The sequence below is a fragment of the Moschus berezovskii genome, chromosome 9 (assembly GCF_049115385.1).
Source record: "Moschus berezovskii isolate FMDL1 chromosome 9, NW_MosBer_1.0, whole genome shotgun sequence".
Classification (NCBI taxonomy): domain Eukaryota; kingdom Metazoa; phylum Chordata; class Mammalia; order Artiodactyla; family Moschidae; genus Moschus; species Moschus berezovskii.
Genome location: NC_142468.1, coordinates 44204768 through 44226930, shown reverse-complemented (window position 1 = coordinate 44226930; position 22163 = coordinate 44204768). Strand labels below are relative to the sequence as shown.

Genomic DNA, 22163 nt, shown 5'->3' with positions numbered 1-22163 from the left:
CCAACAGATTTGCCTAAAACTGAAGGATGCATAGACTTTCAAGTTGGCCTGGAGAAGAGTTGGGAAAAGAGTATTTCATGAAACAGAAAAAAGGAATTGCAGATACAGTTTCTCATGATAGTAATTTCATCTTTATACTTGAGAATTACAAGTTATTATTGAATTGTAAGTTGTTTCACAGACCAGTGGTTCTCACTCTTTAGTATGCATCATCATCCCCTGTGGAACTTTTCCAAAATTACAGGTGCTTGGCACTTGCCCTGGACCTGTATTTCTGAAAGTTCCTCTCATTATGACCAGTAATGTAATAATGAAGAACTTGGACCTGGGAGCCAGACTCCAGGTCCTCAAAGAATATCTGCATCTTAGAGGCTTGTAGTTTTTTGTTTGAGGTTTAAATGAGTTGGTATTTGTGAAGTACTTCTGGAACAGTGCCAGGCACATAGTAAGCATGTTACTACTACTGTCTGTAATTTTTTTATTTGTTCATGTTAACAGATTCAGAAATTATTTATTTTTGTATATTGACCTTGTATCCTGCATTCTTGCTAAACTCACTTAGTTTTAGGCTTTTTGATTTGGTTTAGTTTTTGTTTTTTGTTTGTAAATTCTGTATAGACGGTAGAGACAGTTTTGTTACCTCCTTTGCAATTTGTATGCCTTTTATTTATTTTTCTTGACTTTTTTCACTGGCCAGGAATTCTAGTACAGTGTTCAGTATGAATAGTGGGAGTAGACATCCTCTTTCGTACCTTATTTCTTGAAGATGCTTATCCTAAATGGACATTGAATTAGTCAGATGTTTTTTCTGCATCTATATTTTTGGTTTGATCATTTGGTTTTTCTTCTTTAATTGGTTACTGTTACATTGAATTCTACTGATTGTCTTTTAATGTTGAGCCAGTCTTGTATTCCCAGGAAAAACTCCACTTCATCTTGATATGTTATTTTTGTGTGTGTTCATTTGTGTTTTCAGATTGTATATGGATTCAATTTTCTAATGTTTTGTTGATGATTTTTATATCTATGTTCATGAAGAATGTTGATCTATGAGATTTTTTTTTCCCCCTTGTACTGTCTGTCTTGTTTTGTTTTCAGATAATACCTTAAAAATAAGTTGGAATTATTTACACCTCTTCTGTTTTGGGGAATAGATTGTATAGAATTGATACTATCCCCACTTCAAATGTTTGATGGAATTATCTAGCAAAACCATCTGTCTGAAGTTTTCTTCATCAGATACTTTTTAACTTAAGAGTTTATTTTTTTTAGATAGATACTAGTATTTTGAGTGAGTTTTAATAGTTTGTGTCTTTCAGGGGATTGATCCATTTTATTTGTTTTGAGAAATAGTTAATAATACACCTGTGTAAGTTTAAGGCATACAGCATGGTGGTTTGATTTACATAAACTATGAAGTGATTTTACCACAATAGATTCAGCTAGCATTCATCTTTTCATATACATAGAATAGAAATAAATGAAAATATTCTTCCTCGTGGTGACTCTTGGTATTTATTTACTCTCTTAACAAGTTTCCTATGTATCGTGTATCAGTGTTATAGTCATGGTATTCTACATTATATCCCTGCTGCTGCTGCTAAGTCACTTCAGTCGTGTCCAACTCTGTGTGACCCCATAGACGGAAGCCCACTAGGCTCCCCCGTCCCCCTAGTGCTCATTTATTGTGTAACTGAAAGTTTGTACCTAATGACCGCCTGCTTCCAGTTCTCCCTCACGTCACCCTCCACCTCTGGTAACCACAAGTCATCTCTTCCTGTCAGCTTCCATGTATAAATGAGATTGTACAGTATTTGACTTTATTTGATTTAAATTGGCAAATTTATGGGCATAGTGTTAATGATACAATTTTTTAAAATGTCTGTGGTGATTCTGGTGAATCCTCTCTTTCACATTATGGTATCGTATGCTTTTTGTTTTCAATCTGGCTAAAGTGTATCCGTGTTATTGGTACTTTAAAAGAACAAGTTTTTGTTTTCATTGTTTTATTCTATTATCTGTTGTCAGTTTCTTTGATTTTTTTTTTTCTCTATTATTTCCATTTTTCTGCTTGCTCTGGGTTTAGTTTGTTTTTTCTCTAGTTGGGGTAAAAATTTAGATTATTGAGACTTTTTTCCTAACAAAACATTTTAGTGCTATAGATTTTCCTGTACGCATTGTGTTAGCTGCATTTCATAAATTTTGTGTTAAAAAATACAGAGGGATATGTATTATTTTTGTTTTTAATTTTTTAAATATAGCTTATTTCCCTTGAGATTTCCTCTTTGACCTGTAGATTATTTACAAATGTCTTTTTTAGTTCTCAAATGTTTGTAATTTTTCCTGGTAAACTGATTTCTTGCTTAATTCCATTATGATAAGAGAACATTCTTTGTATGAATTCAATTTAAAGAAAAATTTTAAATCTTATAAAGATACTGTCTCTAGTGAATGAATGTTATACTTCAAGAGAATATTCTTTTGTTGGATAAAGTATTTGATTAATGTTAATGAAAGAAAGTTTTTTGATAGTATTGTACTGCTTTTTTATATCCTTGCTGATTTTCTACTTACTTTATTACTTAGAAAGGAGGTCTCCAATTGTGAATTTGTCTTCTTTTCTTTCAGTTTTCTCAGTTTTTCCTGCATATATTTTGCTCTTAGGTATACACTGATTTACCAAGAAGTTAAGACTGCTTGGTGATTTAATTTTTATCATTATGTAATGTTATGGTAATTTCCCTTGTTCTAAAGTCTACTTTGTCTGATATTAGCATAGCTTTTGATTGGCGGTTCCATCAGATATCTTTTCCTATTATTTTTTCCTGTATATATTAACTATTTTTAAAGTGATTTTTCTTATAGACAGTGTAAAGTAGTTAGTTCCTAGGTTTAATCTGTTTTTCTTAAATCTAACAATTTCTATCTTTTCATTGCTGTTTCAGACTCTTTTACTGTAATTATTGGTATGGTTAGGTTTTTATCTGCTGTTTTATTGTTTTCTGATTGACGTCTCTGGTTTGTTTTGTTGTTGTTCCCCCTCCCTTTTATTTTAGTATTCTCTTCTTATGTTTTTTGTTGTTCTTTTTTTAGTGGTTGCTCATAGTTTCCCTTACCTAAGAATGTATATTGCTTTCATTCCTGAAGGGTATTTTCACTGGATCTGGAATTTTAGGTTGACGCTTATTCTGTCAGCACTTAAAAAATGTTCTGCTGTCTTCTGGCCTCTATAATTTCTGATGAAAACTCCACAGTCATTTGAGTTATTCTTCCTTTTTACATGATGTATCATTATAATGTATCTCATTTCAAGATTTATTGTTTATTTTTGGTTTTGAGCAGTTTGACAGTTTGATTTTATGTCTAGTTGTAACTTTCTCTGAGTTTATCTTGTTTCAGCTTTACTAATCTTAAGTTTTGGGGCTTCCCTTGTAGCTCACTCGGTAAAGAATCTGCCTGCAGTGCAGGAGACCTAGGTTCGATCCCTGGGTTGGGAAGATCCCCTGGAGAAGGAAATGGCAACCCACTCCAGTATCCTTGCCTGGAAAGTCTCGTGGACAAAGGTGCCTGGTGGGTTGCAGTCCATGGGGTCACAAAGAGTCGGGCATGACGGAGTGACCAACAACAACAACAGTCTTAAGTTTGCAAATTGATGGCTTGTGTCAAATTTGGGGAGTTATTAGTTCATCAAATATGTGTTCTGCATCAACCTTTTCATCTGTTCCTGGACTCTCATAAAAAGAATGTTGGACCTTTTGATAATTGTCACCCAGGAACTTGTGACTATGGGGACTAACTTAAAAATTAATTTTTCTCTTTTGTTCAGATTAGATAATTTCTACTGATCAATGTACACATTCACTGACTCCTCATTCTTTCTTTATTCTGCTATTAAGCTTTGCACTGAATTTTTTATTTCACTTACATTTTTCAGAACTATAATTTCCTTTTGGTTCTTTTTGTGCTGACTATTTCTCTTCTGAAAACTTGTTTTCCTTTCATTTCAAGTCTTTTGTCCTACATCATGGAGTATGGTTATAACAGTAGCTGAAGTCTTTAAATCTTCTATCTGGGTTATCTTGGGATTGGCATCTCTTGGTTGTCTTTTTCTTGAGAATCTTTTAAATGTTTCTGTTATTTGTATCTCTAGTTTAGAATATGTCCAGGATATCTAGAATATTATGAGATTTGAGATCTTATTAAAAATCCTTAAAGAATTTTGAATTGTTGAATCCTCTTGAGATTTTTGGTATTATTATGCAACCATTTCAGTTAAATTCAAATCATAGTCTGTCTTTTGTGTGACTGTGAGTCCAATGTCGGTTTGGTTTTTAAAACCTTTGCATTATCAGCTTTCTCTGATGTGTGTCAAACAGGGTCAAGTATGGAACATGAACAAAGGTCTGCACCATAGTTTAATTCTCAAAGCCTATGCCACGCTGTCTTTCTACATATGTGCCACTCAGGGGGTATCAAGCATAAGTCGAGGGTGTCTCTCCATTTTCCTCTTCTCCATGATTTCTTCCATACTTTGTGATTCCCGAGGGCCTCTTTTTTTCTTTTTTTGGTACGCTGACTAGAAAGCCAGGATTTTGGCCTCCCAGTGCTATCATACACTTTCTGTAGTTTAGTCCATTTCTGGTGCTGGCAGTAATACTTTTTGGATCATAGAGGTAGGTACCTATTCTCAGTTCTTCTGGTCAGAGAGGTTTTTTTCTCTTGGAGTTGTGGGTGCTTTCCCTGCTTCTACCACTGTAGGAATGCCTCTTCTTAACTACGGCTTGTCTTAGGTAAAGGGCAGAAGAGCAAAAAGAAAAATTAAAAAGAGCATTCCCCTCAACATTTTCCATCCCACAGGTCCTCCTTCCTTATCCTCAGGCTGGAAAGTGTTGGAGCTTTTTTGTCCACATTCACTGTACGTTTCTATGATTGAGCTATCTTCAAGTCTAAGCCTAAAAATAAGAGATGGAAAAAAAAACCAAAAACAGGAAATTCACCACCATATAGATCATTCTTCAAGTTCAGATTTTCCTTCCTGTATATCTGCTATCACTTTTCAGAAGTCTCAGGTAGTTGCTTTATATATCATGTAAAAGGTTATAATCAGTGAAAGAAAGAAAGAATGGAATATGCTTGTCTATTTTAACCAGAAGTGGACATACAGTGGTGAATTTAACAGGCAGCCCAAATACAGTTTTTATTTGGTTTTTGATACAATGCAATTTTTAATAGCATATCTGTTTTTTAAATTATCATTATAAGCAGGATTTCATAGCTTGATAGGGACATTAAAAGCAATCCAGTCCAAATCCATTGTTTTGCAGAACATAAAATAAAAGTTTACATGATTTGCCCATGGTTACACCATTAGTTAACACTACAGTTGTGAATTGAATTATAATTATGTTTCTGTCCATTGTTCTTTGTGTACAGTTCAGCTGCAAATTAATTTGCATTCCTTAAGGCCTAATGCAAAGTCTTGAATTTAAAGTTTATCAAAAATTGTTCATACTGTAGTAAGTATGTATTTGGATCATTGAAATAGACTGTTGCTGAAATTAAAATTAACAGTTTATATTCTGAGTGTTAGTTACCTCTTTTTAATTGGAGTATATTTGCCTAACTGTGAGTGTAAGTTCGGTTTTATATGGAAATAAATGTAGTTGGGTTTATGGACAACTATGGCTTAAAGTATAAATTTGATACTACTCCGTTAAATTGTTCAATTCTGCAACCATTGTCATATGTGTCTGTAATGTCAAGTTCATCCTATCCCATAGCTATATATGCTGTTCCCATGCTATTAATACCAAATTTACGTGAAAACTAACTTTTTTGCTGAGCTCCTGTTTCTATATTCCCTTTCTTTCACTGTTACTTGAATTACCTTTTTTTTTTTTAATGGGAGGATAATTGCTTAACAATGTTGTGTTGTTTTCTGCCATACAACAACGTGAATTAGCCAAAAGTATACATATATCCTTTCCCTTTTGAGCCTTCCTCCCACCTCTCCCTGATCCCATCCTTCTTGGTTGCCACAGAGCACTGAGCTGAGCTCCCTGTGTTATATAGCAGCTTCCCACTAGCTATCTGTTTTATACACGGTAGTGTATATATGTCAGTGCTACTTTTTCAATTCATCCCACCGTCTCCTTCCCCTGCTGCGTCCACAAGTCCGTTGTCTGTCTGTGTCTCTGTTCCTGCCTTGCAAATAAGTTCATCAGTGCCATTTTTCTAGATTCCATGTGTATCCGCTATGTGTTTTTCTCTTTCTGATATACTTCACTCTGTATAACAGGCTCCAGATTCAAGTAACATGTTCACTTCAGAATTCTTGACTTTCATTTCCCTTCCCACAAAACTCTACTTCCTTGTCTCATTAATGGTTACCAAGTTGGTCAGGCTCAAAACCTAAAAGCTAGCCAGTTCCTTTTTTCTCTCACTTTTCATAACCAATCTATCAAATTCTGTCTGCTCAAATTCTGAAATCTCCCTAGAATTTATCAATTTCGTTTCATTGTCATTGCCACTATTTTGTTTCCTAGATTCTTACCCATTGTCCCCTAAGAAGACTTCATGTGACAATTGGAATGGTCATTTTAAACAAATTTGATTATGTTACATTCATCCCTTAAGACTGCTTAATACCTTCCAGTGGATTTTACTGTAATCTGTACTTAGCTTTGCTTGTGTCCCCTGAATCAGAGATCAGCAGACTTTTCTGTAAAAGGCAAAAGAAATAGGGACTTCCCTGGTGGTCCAGTGGTGAAGACTCCACACACTTCCAATGCAAGGGGCATGGATTCAGTCCCTGGTTGAGGAACTAGGATCCCACATGCTGCATGGTGCAGCCAGGGGAAAAAAAAGCAAAAAAAGTATGTATTTTAGGCTTTGCGGGATATGTGACTTCTGTCACAGCTACCCAGCTCTCCTATTGTAGTACAGAAATGGCCATAGACAATCTGTAAACAAATTTGTATGATTGTATTCCAATAAAACTATTTACAAAAACAGGGCAGACCAGATTTGGCCTACAGGCTGTAGTTTGACAACTATTGGTCATTAACTGTTGCTTGACTTCATTTTTTCCTAGTCTTTCCCTCCTTGCAAGCCATGATGCTTGTCATTTTTGGAACACACCAAGTCTATTTCCTTTTTATAGTCTGTAATCAACTTCTCTCTGCATAGAGTACTCTTCTCCTTGGGACTTTGATAGGTCATTTCTCAATTTGATGTTATTGTTCAGTCGCCAAGTCGTCTGACTCTTTGCAACCATATGTACTGCAGCACTCCAGGCTTCCCTGTCCTTCACTGTCTCCCAGAGTTTGCCCAAGTTCACGTCCATTGCATTGGTGATGCCATCCAACCATCTCATCCTATGTTGCCCACTTCTCCTTCTGCCTTCAGTCTTTCCCAGCATCAGGGTCTTTTTCCAGTGAGTTGGCTGTTTGTATCAGTTGGGCAAAGTACTGGAGCTTCAGATTCAGCATCAGTCCTTCCAATGAGTATTCTCAGTATTTCTCAATCTTCAAGTCTTTACTCGTATGTTATCTCCTACAGCTCTTCTGCCCAGCCCTGTCTAAAAGAATCACCATATACCACCTCCCACTTGAACCTCTTCACACTGTTTTCTTCAAGGCACTTGTTACTGCTTATAATTCTGTTATTTTTCTGTTTGTTTTTCTTCACCCTTAAGAACATAAGCTCCATTAGAACAGGGACCTTTTCTGCCTTGTTCAGTGCTACATTTCTATACTTACATGAGTTAACTCATAGGCAGAACATAATTATTTGTTGAATGATTTCATTTTTATGCATATAAGTCTTATGACTTTTGAATTTATAACAATATTGTGAAAAATAGATCTGGCATGTTTAGAGGGAAAATGATTTAGGACATGTTCTTAATTTTCTTTTTCTAAGCAATACTGACTCTTTTTTTCTTTTTTTTTGTTGGGGTTGTGAATATAGATCTGAAGAGGAATGACTATACACCTGATAAAATAATATTTCCTCAGGATGAGCCTTCTGACTTGACTCTTCAGCCTGAAAATTCCACCAAAGAATCAGAATCAACTAATTCTGTTCGTCTGATGTTATAATATTACTGAATCATTGGTTTTGATTACACCTCACAAAAATGTTACTGTGTCACTTTTCCATTAGGAGGAAATTGTTTGATAATACAGAAAAGTGTGTGCTGAATTTAGCACAGTTAAAAGGTCAATATTATTTTGGCCCAATTAAACTAGTCAGTCAAGAATTCCCTATATGATACAGCTGGCAGCTGTTAAATTTTAAAGGTAAAGAAAAATTAGTATTTATAACTTTTTAAAGGGCTCTTTTTAACAGAGAATTTCATTTGACTTTGTTCTGATGAGGGTAATAACCCTCTCTTTGTGTGGTGCAATACCATTAACCAAAGTTAGGTGTCTGTGCAGATTTTATTGGCAGCTGGTTTACTGCCATTCAGCTAGTGAAATGAAGTCACCCAGTCTTTTGGTTAAATGGCAGTCAGATAGATGTCTTCCTCGGTGTGTTTTAGTGTGTTCAGTGATAATGTCACTAGTGCCCAACGAGATGCTTGTTGGCCATGGGAAAGGAGAAGGCTTGTTATATAATTCTAGATCTACAGGGAAGGGCTTCTGTAGGAAGCCCAGGCTGAAAACCATTTTCTAAGAGGGACTTTATGAATCAGGGTTAGGCTTCTATTTAAAAGATAGAGCCAGTTTTTTGTTAAATAGAGCCCAAATTGTGCAAAAGTATAATTTTTTAAAAGTCATTGTTTTCTCAAGTCATTGTTAAATAGAAGAAAGCCATGTTAGATTGCTATAACCTAAATATATCAAAGGAAAAACTTAACTCACTGTTCAAGAGAAGTTACCTTGAGAGAAAAGTTAAAGTGCTTTTTTCCTATCATATATATAGTGACAACTTGGAAGTTACATACTTCTCAAAAGATTTTATGGACCAGTATATCAAATCAGAATGTAAACATGAATTCTTGCATATATTTAAAATTGTGTAGGAACATTTGAACATGAATATTGTTTGTGGTACTTAAGAAATTGAATTGGATTATCATTATGTGATGTTGGGAGATTGCAATGCAACTTTATGCCAATAAAATGTAATTTAACTGCCCCAGATATTGTTGAATGCTCAACAATAAGAAAAGCTTTTCATCTGTCTAAAGTTCTGTGCTTTAATTTTTTTTTCTTTCTTTTTTTTTCCCCCTAGGTACTAATTTTAATTTTTATTTGGGAGGGAGCAGTGTAAATCTTATTTGTATTCAGTAGTGTATCTCATAGATACAGACAAGGCAAAAAGAGATAAGCTGTTCAAATAGTGTTTAATATTGATGAGGGGGGGAGAAAGAAAATGTATTAAAAATATACTATATACATTTTGTATATCATTAAATCTTTAAAAGAAATTAAATAAATTTATTCTTGTTTACAGATGTTTTACTGAGTTTAATCATTCTGAAAAATAGTATTTTCAGTGTCAATTTTCTCAGAATATCAGTTTGTTTTTTAATGAATCATCTTGTACACCTATACTTTTTGATCTCCTGTACAGTGTTTAAAGGGATCTTGATTTCTTTGTGTCTTCATTTTTGGATCTGTTTCTTGTTATGTCCGAATATCCACATAATAACAGTAGTTGAACATTTATTTAGTACTTAATATATATCTGATAATACTCTAAATACTTGACATATATTAACCCATTTAATCCTTAAAACAATCTTACGAAATAGGTGTTATTGTTATCCTGTTATCCTGGCATTAAGTAACTTTTCTCAGATTCTTATACTTAGTAAGGAGCAGCACTAGGATTTGAACCCAAACAGGCTTTTATCTACATTCTTCAGCCCCATGGTATATTTATTGACTTTCAGGTATAATAACTACTGATGATTTCTGTTGCAATCCCTAGTCACTTTTTGGAATATATCTATTCATTAACTTTTTTGACTAATTCTAGAAAGTAACAGTTTACCTGAAAACTGCATTTCTCATTCCAAAGAAGTGTTGTTTTCAGATTACTCAAGTTCATCATTATTACTTTATGGTCTAAAAGTGTCATTTGCTTTCATCTCTTTGATACTTCTCAGTCTCATCCTTCTCAAAACAGAACTCCACCTCTTTACCAAATTACTTCATAAAACATCTTCTGCAAGTGTTCTCTAATAATATGCCTTCCTCAGTGTGGTGGTATAAGCGAGCTACTATTATTTTAAAAGTAATGCATGTTGATTGTATTGGGACATATAGAAACAATTTTAAATGTAAACAAAAATATAAAATTACCCTCCTTTTCCACCTTTAAGTTGAACTATGTTGTTTTCATAGTCACCGTCTGTCTTTTTACCCCCATTAGACTACAATTCACAAAGGAAAAGAGACCCCTAAAATTTTTCACTCCTTTAACACCCCTCCCTACTTTGTATACTGCATGCTTTGTGATAGACATTCCATAAAATTATGAGTTTTTAAATGTTTTTCTACAATATCAAAATTTCTCTAGGAAGATATATCAAAATGATAAAATCTTATGTATTTAAGCAGTCAAAGCAAGAGGACCCAATAAATAACTGTTATCACGTATAGGATATATCACATTATTTATTTGCAGGAAGGAGATGTATCTATGAGCAGGGATTTTTGTGATCCTCCTCATTTATCATATCTGTTCTGATTGTTTCCTTGGTCGTTTTCACAAAAAGCATCTGTCTTTGAGGAACCCAGATATTCAGATCTGTCACAGTTACCACGTAGTTAAATAAATAACTCAGTAATTACGTATTAGAGTAAACTATACAACCACTGTGTGTCTCTCTCAGATTGTCTGTGTTACCAACCAAGAGATGTCTTATTTTTGTATTTCCCTTAGAGCCTTGCTGGAGCTTATAGCAAACAAAATATAGGTATTAAATAAGTACGTGTTGAAGAAGTACCACAGAATATTTTCAACATTAGATGATCTGTGAGCTTTTTCTTAGAAAAAAAATCCCAGGTAAAGTTCTGATTCTCTCTAGAATATGTTTTCCTTCTAGGTTTATTGGAATTCCTCAAAGCAGAGTTTTTTCTTGGGGTCCTTGATTCTACTTTAGTGGATATGAGAGGGGCTGGGAGAGGTTATTCTTATTATTCTTCAGAATAATATTACTCTTCAGAAAAGTTACAATACATATACTAGTTTACAATAAACAACACCGTTTAGTAGGGTACTTTCTGTAGTGCACTGTCCTAACCCACAGTTAGAACTTGCCTGTTTTTTACTTGGAATTTCTATGAAGTCCTGAATTATGGAACTTGACTTTCACTTTAAATGTTTTAGTATGTGTTTCTAAAATACCAGAACTATAGTATATTCACATCTAAAAATTTAACAGTTACTTAATATCAGAGAATGTAATCATTCTCAAAACAAATTTTAAAAAATAATTTGCTTGAATCAGGACTCAGATAAGCTTCATATATTGCAGTTGCTTGATTTGTCTTTAAAGCCTATTTTAATATATAGGTCTCTGCTTCCACTTTTTTTCCAGTTTATTTTTCAAAGAACCAGCTCTTTTCTAAAAAGTTTCCCACATAAAAGGTTTTGTTGATTATTTCCGTAGTTGTCTTTTTATGTTTCCTGTTTAGTCCATAAACTAGTTGTTACGTATAGAGACTTGGTCACATGCAAGATTGATTCTCTGACAAGAATGCTTCACTGGTGGCATTGTGTACTTCCACTAGGAAACACAGGTCTTACTGTCTTTTGGTTGGTCATTGCCTAGATGTCTTCAATAGATCAGTGGTTCTCAGTGTGGACCACAGCCCCTGACATTCCCCATGACACTTTCTTTGGCCTACAAGGTCAAAACTTTTCATAACTGTAAGTTATTATTTGCCTTTTTCAATGTGTTCAGTTGTATAGTTGTTGCAAAATCACTGAAGGATAAAAATGCTGCTACCTTAGCATGAATCAAGGAAGTAGCACCACACTGAACTAGTTGTTTGTTACAGTCTTCACCATCATGCCAGTTTTTTTTTTTAAATCCATTTCATTTCAAATGTCACTGATGAAGGAATAAGTTAATTTTTAATTATTTTTTACCTTAAAACATGCCTTTAATATTCTGTGGGGAAAAATGAAAAATAGGCAGAGTACTTCATAAGGAAATGTGATGATTGTTTTAGAGAAAGGCAGTTATGCAATTGTGTGAGTTACGAACTGGACTAGTCACTTTTTTCATTGAACATGTCTGCTTGGAAGAATAACAGACAAACTAGGGTTCTTCACACTTGAGTGTTTGGTAGAAAACTCACAGTACTTACTAAAATTTGAGCTTTCAAGAGAAAGTTGCAGTTTTGGAAAACTTGCCTCTTAACATGGTAGCATGACAACATCCCTATACTTTTCCAATAAAATCAGTGCTGATTTAACAATTTATTTTTTATAGTGTATAAAGAAATGTGTCCACATTTGGTTATCTGCAAAACAATCAATATCTTCCAGATGCTGTCTGCATGGATTTCAAAATGGTCCATGAGTTGAAAAGGGAGTAAAACTCTAGCAGGGTAGAAGTTTACAGAATTCCAGATTCTACACTGCAGCTGACCTTTAGGAAACCACCATTTGTCCATTTTGGTATTGTTTCAAATATTAATATCCATGTGTTCAGTCATGGCCGACTCTTTGCAACCCCACGGACTGTAGCCCACCAGCCTCCTCTGTCCATGGAGTTTTCCAGGCAAGAATACTGGAGTGGTTTGCCATTTTCTACTCCAGTGATTATCTATGGCTGTCTAAAAAGGCTATTAAAATGTTCCTTCTCATTCAAAACTAGACAAATGAAGACAATGTATTGTGGCATATAGATTAATAGAATTGAGAGTCCAGAAATTTGTGGTTAATTGATTTTCAACAAAGGTGCCAGAGCAGTTTGATAAGGGAAGAATAGACTTTTCATGAAATTGTTTTGGAACAGCTACCCACATGCAAAAGAATGAAGTTGAACCCATACCTCACATCATATACAAAAGTAAACTTAAAATGGATTGCAAACCTAAACTTCAGAGCCTAAATCTTGAAACTCTTAGACAAAAATGTAGGGGTAAATTTTTGTGACTTTGTGTTCGATGATCGTTTCTTAGATATGACACCCAACAGCAAAGGCAACGAAAGAAAAATGGACAAATTGAGATTCATCAAAATTTTTAAAATTTTATGCTTCAAAGTACACAATCTGCAGTGAAAAGACAACTCTTACGGTGGGAGAAAAATATTGCAAGTAATGTATCTGGTAAAAGATTTGTGTACAACACAACAATAAAAATACAGCTCATATGACAAGGTAGTTTTCATCTTTGGTGTATGTTTATACTCAATAGAAATGGAAATATCTACACAAAACTTTGTACACGGATGTTCATAGCAGTTACTGATAATAACCCAAAAGTGGAAACAATGCACATGTCCATTAGATGAGTGGATTAATAAAATATGATATATCTAAAAAAATATTCTCTGGCTATAAAAAGGAAGTATGATATATCCTACAACATCCCTTTCAATTCTGGAGCTACTGTGTATGCACACAAAATGAAGCTGGATAGACTTGGATTCTTACTCTGTCGCTTACTTCATGATTAACCAGCTGATTGAGCAAGCCTCTCGGACAGTGTTTGTCCCATACTGTAAAGATTCAGTGAGTTACTGCTGCTACTGGTCAGTCAGTAAGTCATGTCCGATTCTGCAACCCCACAGACTAGAAAACCAGGCTCCATGGGGTTCTCCAGGCAAGTTACTGGAGTTGGTTGCTATTTCTTTCTCCAGGAGATCTTCCCAACACAGGGACGAAACCTGCATCTCCTGCATTACCAGGCAGATTCTTTAACTGAGCCAGCCAGGAAAGCCATGTACTCAGCAAACAAAAGTACTCAAATAATAGGTCTGTTCGTGCTACCCTTTTTTCTTGGAAGTTCCAAGAAAGAGAAGAGGGTATGATGGAGAATCAAGAACATTCTGAGAGTGATTTTTTCTTTATAAAGGAACTTACTATCTTGCAGATTCTTTTGATAGTGTAGTCAAAATAGCAGTACATGCTTAAAAGGTATGTGTGTGTGTATAATGTGCTCAAAGTGTGTAAGTTTTTTCCATATTCATCTCTTAACATTTGAAGCGTTTTAGGTTACCCTTTAAGACTTTAAGAGTGAGAATAGGAAAAAGAAAGTCAGAAAACAAGTGTAAAACTAAAACATCAAGAAAATTCAAGTAAAATAACCATAAAAATGCTTGGTCATGTACTAGTACAGGTGTACAAAAGTCAGAATAACTGTTCTGTGGGAAGAGTTGGAGCCACAGAGAATAAATATAAGTAGTTAATAGATGGTGAACTATATATATGAAAGTGAAATGTGTATTTTATTCACTATTAAATACCCAGCACAGCGACTGGCACAAAGTAGATTTACAATAAATATCTTCTAGATTAGTGAATGAGATATAGTGACTATTTAATAAAGCATTCCAGATTAAAAGATTAGAAGAGAGGAAATAAGTGAGAAAACTACATAATAAATTGCATTTTGGTTACTCTGTAAGTAAGAAGCAAAAATAAATATACAAAGGAAAAAAACACCAGATTGACATAAGAATTTTTTGGCCTGTCCTATAGTATTTGGGAGACACAAAGCAACATGAAGACAAAGGGAAGAGTTTGAACCAAGTTATTTAATGGTATTCTCAGAAAATGTACAGTTTTCTTGGAAAATATTAAGGATAAAATCAGAAAAATAAGGTCTAATTCCTGCTGCAGTAGTGCATATTCTAGAGTTGAAATGATATAGGGCATGGCTCCTGCCCAAGAATGACACAAATTTTGAAATGTTCCACATTTCCCCTCAAGCCCTGGCCATTCCCCTCCCCTCCCCCCCCCCCCCCCCCGGCAGATTTCCATTGCTCCTAGGAGAAGCCCAGCTCCTTCAGGGCTCCTTGGGTCATGGACTTGCCCACATGATGGCAGCAACCACCACTGAACTAGGGAAAAGCCATTGGTTGCAACTGAGATGTGACACCTGTTCACTTCATGTCCAGCTCTCCAACTAAAGCAACTGGGCACACACACTGCATAGGGCTACTCCCACACAAGGATACACCAGGAAGACTGGGATAAGTAACGTTTGATTTCATAGAGAAAAACAAAAAGAATTCGAAGGAATATGTTCCAAACAAAAGAGCAAAATAAAATCTCAGGGGGAAAAAAAACTCTAATGAAATGAAGGTGAGTAATTTACCTGATAAAGAGTATTTTAAAGAAATGGTCATTAAAATGCTCATTGAACTGAGGATGAGATGGTTGGATGGCATCACTGACGTGATGGACGTGAGTTTGAATAGGCTCCAGGTTTGGTGATGAACAGGGAAGCTTAGTGTGCTGCAGTTCATGGGGTTGCAAAGAGTCAGACACGACTGAGCAACTGAACTGAACTGAACTCAAGAGGAGAATGGAGGAACTCAGAGCTTCAACAAAGACTTAGAATATAAAAGGATGAACCAATCAGAACTGAAGAATAAATAGCTGAAATGAAAATTATACACTGGAAGTCATTAATAGCAGATTAGGTGATACAGAAAAATTCACAAGTGACCTGGAAATTATATAGAACAGTGGGAATCACCCAATCAGAACAGAAAAACAAAAATTTAATGATAATTAAAGGGACTTCTGGGACAACATCAAGTGTACTAACATTCACATTATAGGGATCTCAGAAGAAGAAATGAGAGGAAGGGCCAGAAAATGTATTTCATGAAATTATGACTGAAAACTTTCCAAACTCAGCATACCCAGGTCCAGTAAACACAGACTTTCCCAAACAAGATGAACCCAAAGAGACATCAAGAAATACCATAACTCAGGATGGCAGGAATTAAAGAGAATGTTAAAGGCAGCAAGAGAAAAAGAGTCAGATCTGAGGTATCCCCAGTAAGGCTATCAACTGATACTTCAGCAGAAACACTGCAGACCAGAAGAGAGTAGCATGATATATTTAAAGTGGTGAAAGGAAATAATGTACAACCTAGGATACTCTACCCAGCAAGATTATCATTCAGATTTGGAGAGAATATCCCTGACAATCAAAAACAATGAGTTCATCATCACTAAACTGGCCTTACAGGAAATGTAAACAGGGTATTATTCTTTAAGAGAAAAAAGGCTGTAATAAGAAATAAAATACATGAAAGAAAAAATCTCAGTGGTAAGTGAAAATAACAATAAAGACAGTGGATCTGCCAATGAAATAAGCTGATATGAAGATCAAAACACAAAACTGTAAAATCAACTGTAACTACAATATAGTGGGCTTCTCTGGTGGCTCAGACGGTAAGAGAATCCACCTGCAATGTGGGAGACCAGAGTTTGATCCCTGGGTTGGGAAGATCCCCTGGAGGAGGGCATGGCAACCCACTCCAGTATTCTTGCCTGGGGAATCCCCTGGACAGAGGAGCCTGGTGGGCTATAGTCCATGGAGTTACAAGGAGTTGGAAACAACAAAGCACAGCACAGCACAATAAACAGTAAGTGGATAGACCTAAAGATGTAAATTATGACATTGAAAACAAAATGTGACAGGGAGTGAATTTTAAAATGTTGTGAACTGAAATGACATAGTTTTTAAAAAGTAGGTATAGATCAATATATGTGAAATTCATGATAGGCACAGATCAAAAATCTGAAATACATATGTGAAAATTAAAAAGAGGAAGCCAAACATAAAAATCCTTAAGCCACAAAAAAGAGACTAAAAAAAGAAAAGAACTATAAAAATAACCAGAAAAGTAACAAAATGGCAATAAACACTTATCTATCAATAATCACTTTAAATGGACTAAACACTCCAAAAGACACAGAGTGGCTGATTGGATTTTAAAAAGGCCGAACAAGACCCATGTGTATGCTGCCTACAAAAAAACTCACTTCAGAGCTAAAAACAGACTGAAAATGAAGATGTGGAAAGAATGTTCCATGCAAATAGGAAGAAAAAAAGCTACGGTAGCAGTACTCAAATTAGACAAAGTAGACTTTAAAACAAAGTCTGTTTTCTATAATAAAAGATAAAGGGATCAATCAAGAAGAGGCTGTTAATTTGTAAATGTGCACCTGTCTGCACTTAATATAGTAGCATCTAGGTATGCAAAGCAAATGTTAACATACCAAGAAAGAAATTGACAGTAATACAGTAACAGTAGGGAACTTTATCACCTGATTTATATCAATGGATAGATCATCCAGTCAAAAAAATCAATAAGGAAAGATTGGCCTTAAATGACATGTTAGAAGAACTTAACAGATATGTACAAGGTATTCCACCCCAAAACAGCGAATACACCTTATTTTCAAGTACATGTGGAACTTTCTCCAGAGTAGATTACATTCTAGGCCATAAAACAATTAGCAGTAAGTTTAAGAAGACTGAAACTATATCAAGATTCTTTTCCAGTTACACCAGTATAATACTAGAAATCAAGAGAAGGAAAAATGGAAAAGCATACAGAGACTAAACAACTTGTCCCAAAAAAAGAAGCCAATGGGTTGATGAAGAAATTGAAGGGGAAAACAAATATCTTGAGACAAATAAAAATAAAAACACAACTTCCCAAAATCTATAGGAAGCAACAAAAGCTGTTCTAAGAAGGAAGGTTATATTGCTAACAGGCTTAACTCAAGACATAAGAAAAATCTCAGAGGCAAGATGGCAGGCTTGCGGTGAGCAGTAGTCAAGAAGCAGATTTTAAGAACAGTTTCTCTTCAAATCATTTCATATCACCTGACAAGCATCTTCATTCCATGGCAGTGGCAGCAGTAAAATGGGCAATGTCAAGCAGAACTAGCTTGAAACATTATTTTCCGGTTCAAAATGGAACCTTATATTGTGTTTGTCATAAATCTACATAGTCTTCTCTTCCAGATGACTATAATTTCAAAGTAGACAATTTTGTGATATCTGATGGCAGGATAATAGTATGCTATCACCCTTCCATGAACATCCCATATAAACACACAAAACCTATGCCTCAGCCAGATCCTGTACATAATAATGAAGAAACACATGATCTAGTGCTGAAACCAAATTAGAAGAAAAAAGGGAACACTTTCAGCAAGGACCCATGATAGAACAACTTAGCAAAATGTTCTTTACTAAGCACCATTAGTATCCTCATGGAAAGAATCATAGACGTTGCAGGAAACCTAATCCTCCAAATGACAGGCGATACTGAGGTTTTCAGGATCCAAAGGGAAATGTTATCCTTAATCTCATTTGCCGTTTGAGAAAATACAATTGGGTATGCACGTGTGTGTGTGTGCTCAGTCACTTCAGTTGTGTCCAACTCTTTGCAACCCTGTTGACTGTAGCCAGCCAAGCTCCTCTGTCCATGGGATTCTCCAGGAAAAAATGCTGAAGTGGGTTGCCCTACCCTCCTCTGGGGAATCTTCCCGACCCAGGGATCAAACCCAGGTTTCCTGCATTGCAGGCATATTCTTTACCCCTGAGCCACCGGGGAAGCCCATAATTGGGTATATCACTAATATATCGTAAAATCATAATAAAATGTCTTCACATACAAAAAAGAAATAAGAAAAAACTCAAATAAGTGACCTGATTTAGAACAAGAAAAGTCCAAAGTCAACAGAAAGAAGGAAATAATATCAGAGTGGAAATACATAAAACAGCAAAAAAAAAAAAACAAAACCAAGAGCTGAGTTTTTGAGAAGATAAGCAAAATCAATAAACCTTTAGCCATACTCATTAAGAAAAATGAGAGAGGGCCCAAATAAAACTAGAAATGAAAAAAGTTACTAATGCAACCAGAATCACAGATATATGAATAATCAGCTATATACCAACAAATTGGACAGCCTGTGAAAAGTGAATAAATTTTTCAAAATATACAATCTTCCAAGACTAAACCAAGAAGGATATAAAAAATTTCAACAGACCAATTTCTAGTATTAAAATTGAATCAGTAACCAAAAAACTTCTAACAAAAGTCCAGGACTAGCGAGCTTCCCAGAGGAATTCTACCAAACATTTACAGAATAGTTAATACCTTTCCTCAAACTATCAAAAAAGCTGCAGATTAGAGAACACTTCAGACTTCTCCTATGAGGCCAGCATTACCCTGGTACCAAAACAAAAGACACTTCAAAGAAAACTACAGTCCAATATCCCTAATAAACAGGCAAAAATCCTCAACAAAATAATAGTGAATGAAATTCAACAATACACAAAAAGGATCATACATCAATCATGATCAAGTGAGATTTATTCCAGGGATACAAGAATGGTTCAGTATCCATAAGTCAGTCATTGTGGTATGTCACATTAACAATACCAAGACTAAAAATCACATGATCATCTCAATAGATTCAGAAAAAGATTTTGACAAAATTCAACATCCATTCATAATTTAAAACTCTGGATCATGGAGAAAGCAAGAGAGTTCCAGAAAAACATCTATTTCTGCTTCATTGACTATGCCAGAGCCTTTGATTGTGTGGATCACAATAAACTGTGGAACATTCTGAAAGAGATGGGAATCCCAGACCACCTGACCTGCCTCTTGAGAAACCTGTATGCAGGTCAGGAAGCAACAGTTAGAACTGGACATGGAACAACAGACTGGTTCCAAATAGGAAAAGGAGTACGTCAAGGTTGTATATTGTCACCCTGCTTATTTAACTTCTATGCAGAGTACATCATGAGGAACGCTGGGCTGGAAGAAGCACAAGCTGGAATCAAGATTGCCGGGAGAAATATCAATAACCTCAGACATGCAGATGACACCACCCTTATGGCAGAAAGTGAAGAGGAACTCAAAGGCCTCAATCAAAGTGAAAGAGGAGAGTGAAAAGGTTGGCTTGAAGCTCAACATTCAGAAAACGAAGATCATGGCATCTGGTCCCATCACTTCTTGGGAAATAGATGGGGAAACAGTGGAAACCGTGTGAGACTTTATTTTTTTGGGCTCCAAAATCACTTCGGATGCTGATTGCAGCCATGAAATTAAAAGACGCTTATGGGAAGTTATGACCAGCCTAGATAGCATATTAAAAAGCAGAGACATTACTTTGCCAACCAAGGTCCACCTAGTCAAGGCTATGGTTTTTCCCGTGGTCATGTATGGATGTGAGAGTTGGACTGTGAAGAAGGCTGATCGCCGAAGAATTGATGCTTTTGAACTGTGGTGCTGGAGAAGACTCTTGAGAGTCCCTTGGACTGCAAGGAGATCCAACCAGTCCATTCTAAAGGAGATCAATCCTGGGTGTTCATTGGAAGGACTGATGCTAAAGCTGAAACTCCAATACTTTGGCCACCTCATGAGACGAGTTGACTCACTGAAAAAGACTCTGATGCTGGGAGCAATTGGGGGTAGGAGGAGAAGGGGATGACAGAGAATGAGATGGCTGGATGGCATCACCGACTCAATGGACACGAGTTTGAGTGAACTGTGGGAGTTGGTGATGGACAGGGAGGCCTGGCGTGCTGTGGTTCATGGGGTCGCTAAGAGTCGGACACGACTGAGCGAATGAACTGAACTGAACTGAACTGAACTGAACAAAGGTGAAATAGAGGAAACATACTTCAACATAATAAAAGTCATTTATAATAAACTTACACAGTTAACATCCTCTAAGATCAAGAACAAGAGAAGGATGCCTACTCTCAGCATTTCTATTCAACATGATATTGGAAGTCCTTTCCATAGCAATCAAACAAGGAAAAGAAAAGGCATTCAAATTGGAAGGGAAGAAATAAAACTCACTATTTGGAAATGACATGATAGAATGGAATATTACTCAACCATAAAAAGGATGAAATTTTGCCATTTGCAACAACATGGATAGACCTGGAAGGTATTGTTCTTAGTGAAATTGGTCAGAGAGAGACAAATACGGCATGTTTTCACTTACATGTGGACTAAAAAATAAATAAAACAGACTCACAGATACAGAGAACGAGCTAGCAGTTGGTTACCAGAGGAGAGAGGGATGGAGGAAAGGGCAAGACTGGTTAAGGGAATTAAGAGGTACAAACTATTATTAGATGTAAAATAAGATACAAGGATGTAATAGCACAGGGAATATAACCAATATTTTATAATAACTTTTTATATATGAGTATAATCTGTAAAATATCAGGTCATAGAATTCCCTGGCTGTCCAGTGCTTAGGACTTGGCAACTTTCACTGCTGTGTCCCTGGTTCAGTCCCTGGGCAGGAAACTTAAGATCCCACAAGCTGCTCACTGTGGCCAAAAACAAATCACTGTGTTCTATACCTGAAATTAATATGTCAACTACACTTCATAAACTTTTGCTCACCTCTGTATCTTTTATTTCATGTCTTCCTATTTCAATCTTGTACTTCATTTTTTAAATGAAGTATACAGATTTAAATACTTGCTGAGAAGTGTTTAAGTGTGACTTAATCTTTTTAAGTGAATTAGAATAAAATTTTGTTTAATATGTAAAGAGTATTCAGGGGAAGGTGTAGTAAAGCATATTTATCTCACCTTTTGGGGTGAAGTTATATATTTTAAATTTTGACATTGAAAAATAATTTTAAGTGTGAGTAGCCCTTGCTATCCTGACTTTCACTATATTATCTCAGAAACTAGATAAACTAAGTTTTCACACAAACTCATTACAAGCCATCCACAGGTTCAAAACTAAATAGTTTGGGATAATACAGTATCCTTTGGTATTCAAACTCTGGATCCAAATACATCAAGGTAATAAGGGCTACTTGTATATTTATTGAAATATGTAAAGGAAACGTAGAACATAAAAACAATGTACAGCTTCCAGAAAGTTAGAAGAAGGGAAATATGGGAGAGGAGAAAAGAGGAAGTTTTAAAAAAGGTACTCCATCCTTTCACTCTTCTTTGCTTGGTTCATGTCTTGATGTAACAGTAGCTCTCAGTCTGGGAAGGGAGACTCCCCAGACCACTAAGGACTTGGCAGGGTGTATGCATACACTTGGAAGGGCCAGCTGTGTGCACTCACTGTGTCCAGGTTGTGGCTGTGGCCCTCCCTATCCCGGACTACAGTGAGGATGGATGCTGCGCACAGGGGTCTAAACTGGCTGTTGTGTGAGAATG

The 22163-nt window shown here is 35.7% G+C and overlaps 1 protein-coding gene and 1 pseudogene across 1 annotated transcript in view; both read left to right on the top strand.

Moving 5' to 3' along the window:
• The window catches only part of TRPM7 (transient receptor potential cation channel subfamily M member 7), a 104976-nt gene extending 95515 nt beyond the window's left edge, over positions 1-9461 (top strand). Inside the window, exon 39 of the mRNA XM_055437479.2 lies at positions 7972-9461. Within this exon, the coding sequence (XP_055293454.1) occupies positions 7972-8102 (131 nt within the window). The 3' untranslated portion in view covers positions 8103-9461. The remainder of the gene's footprint in view (positions 1-7971) is intronic.
• Positions 9462-17688: 8227 nt separating this feature from the next.
• On the top strand, positions 17689-18491 carry LOC148776441 (large ribosomal subunit protein mL42 pseudogene; annotated as a pseudogene).
• Positions 18492-22163: the final 3672 nt, after the last annotated feature.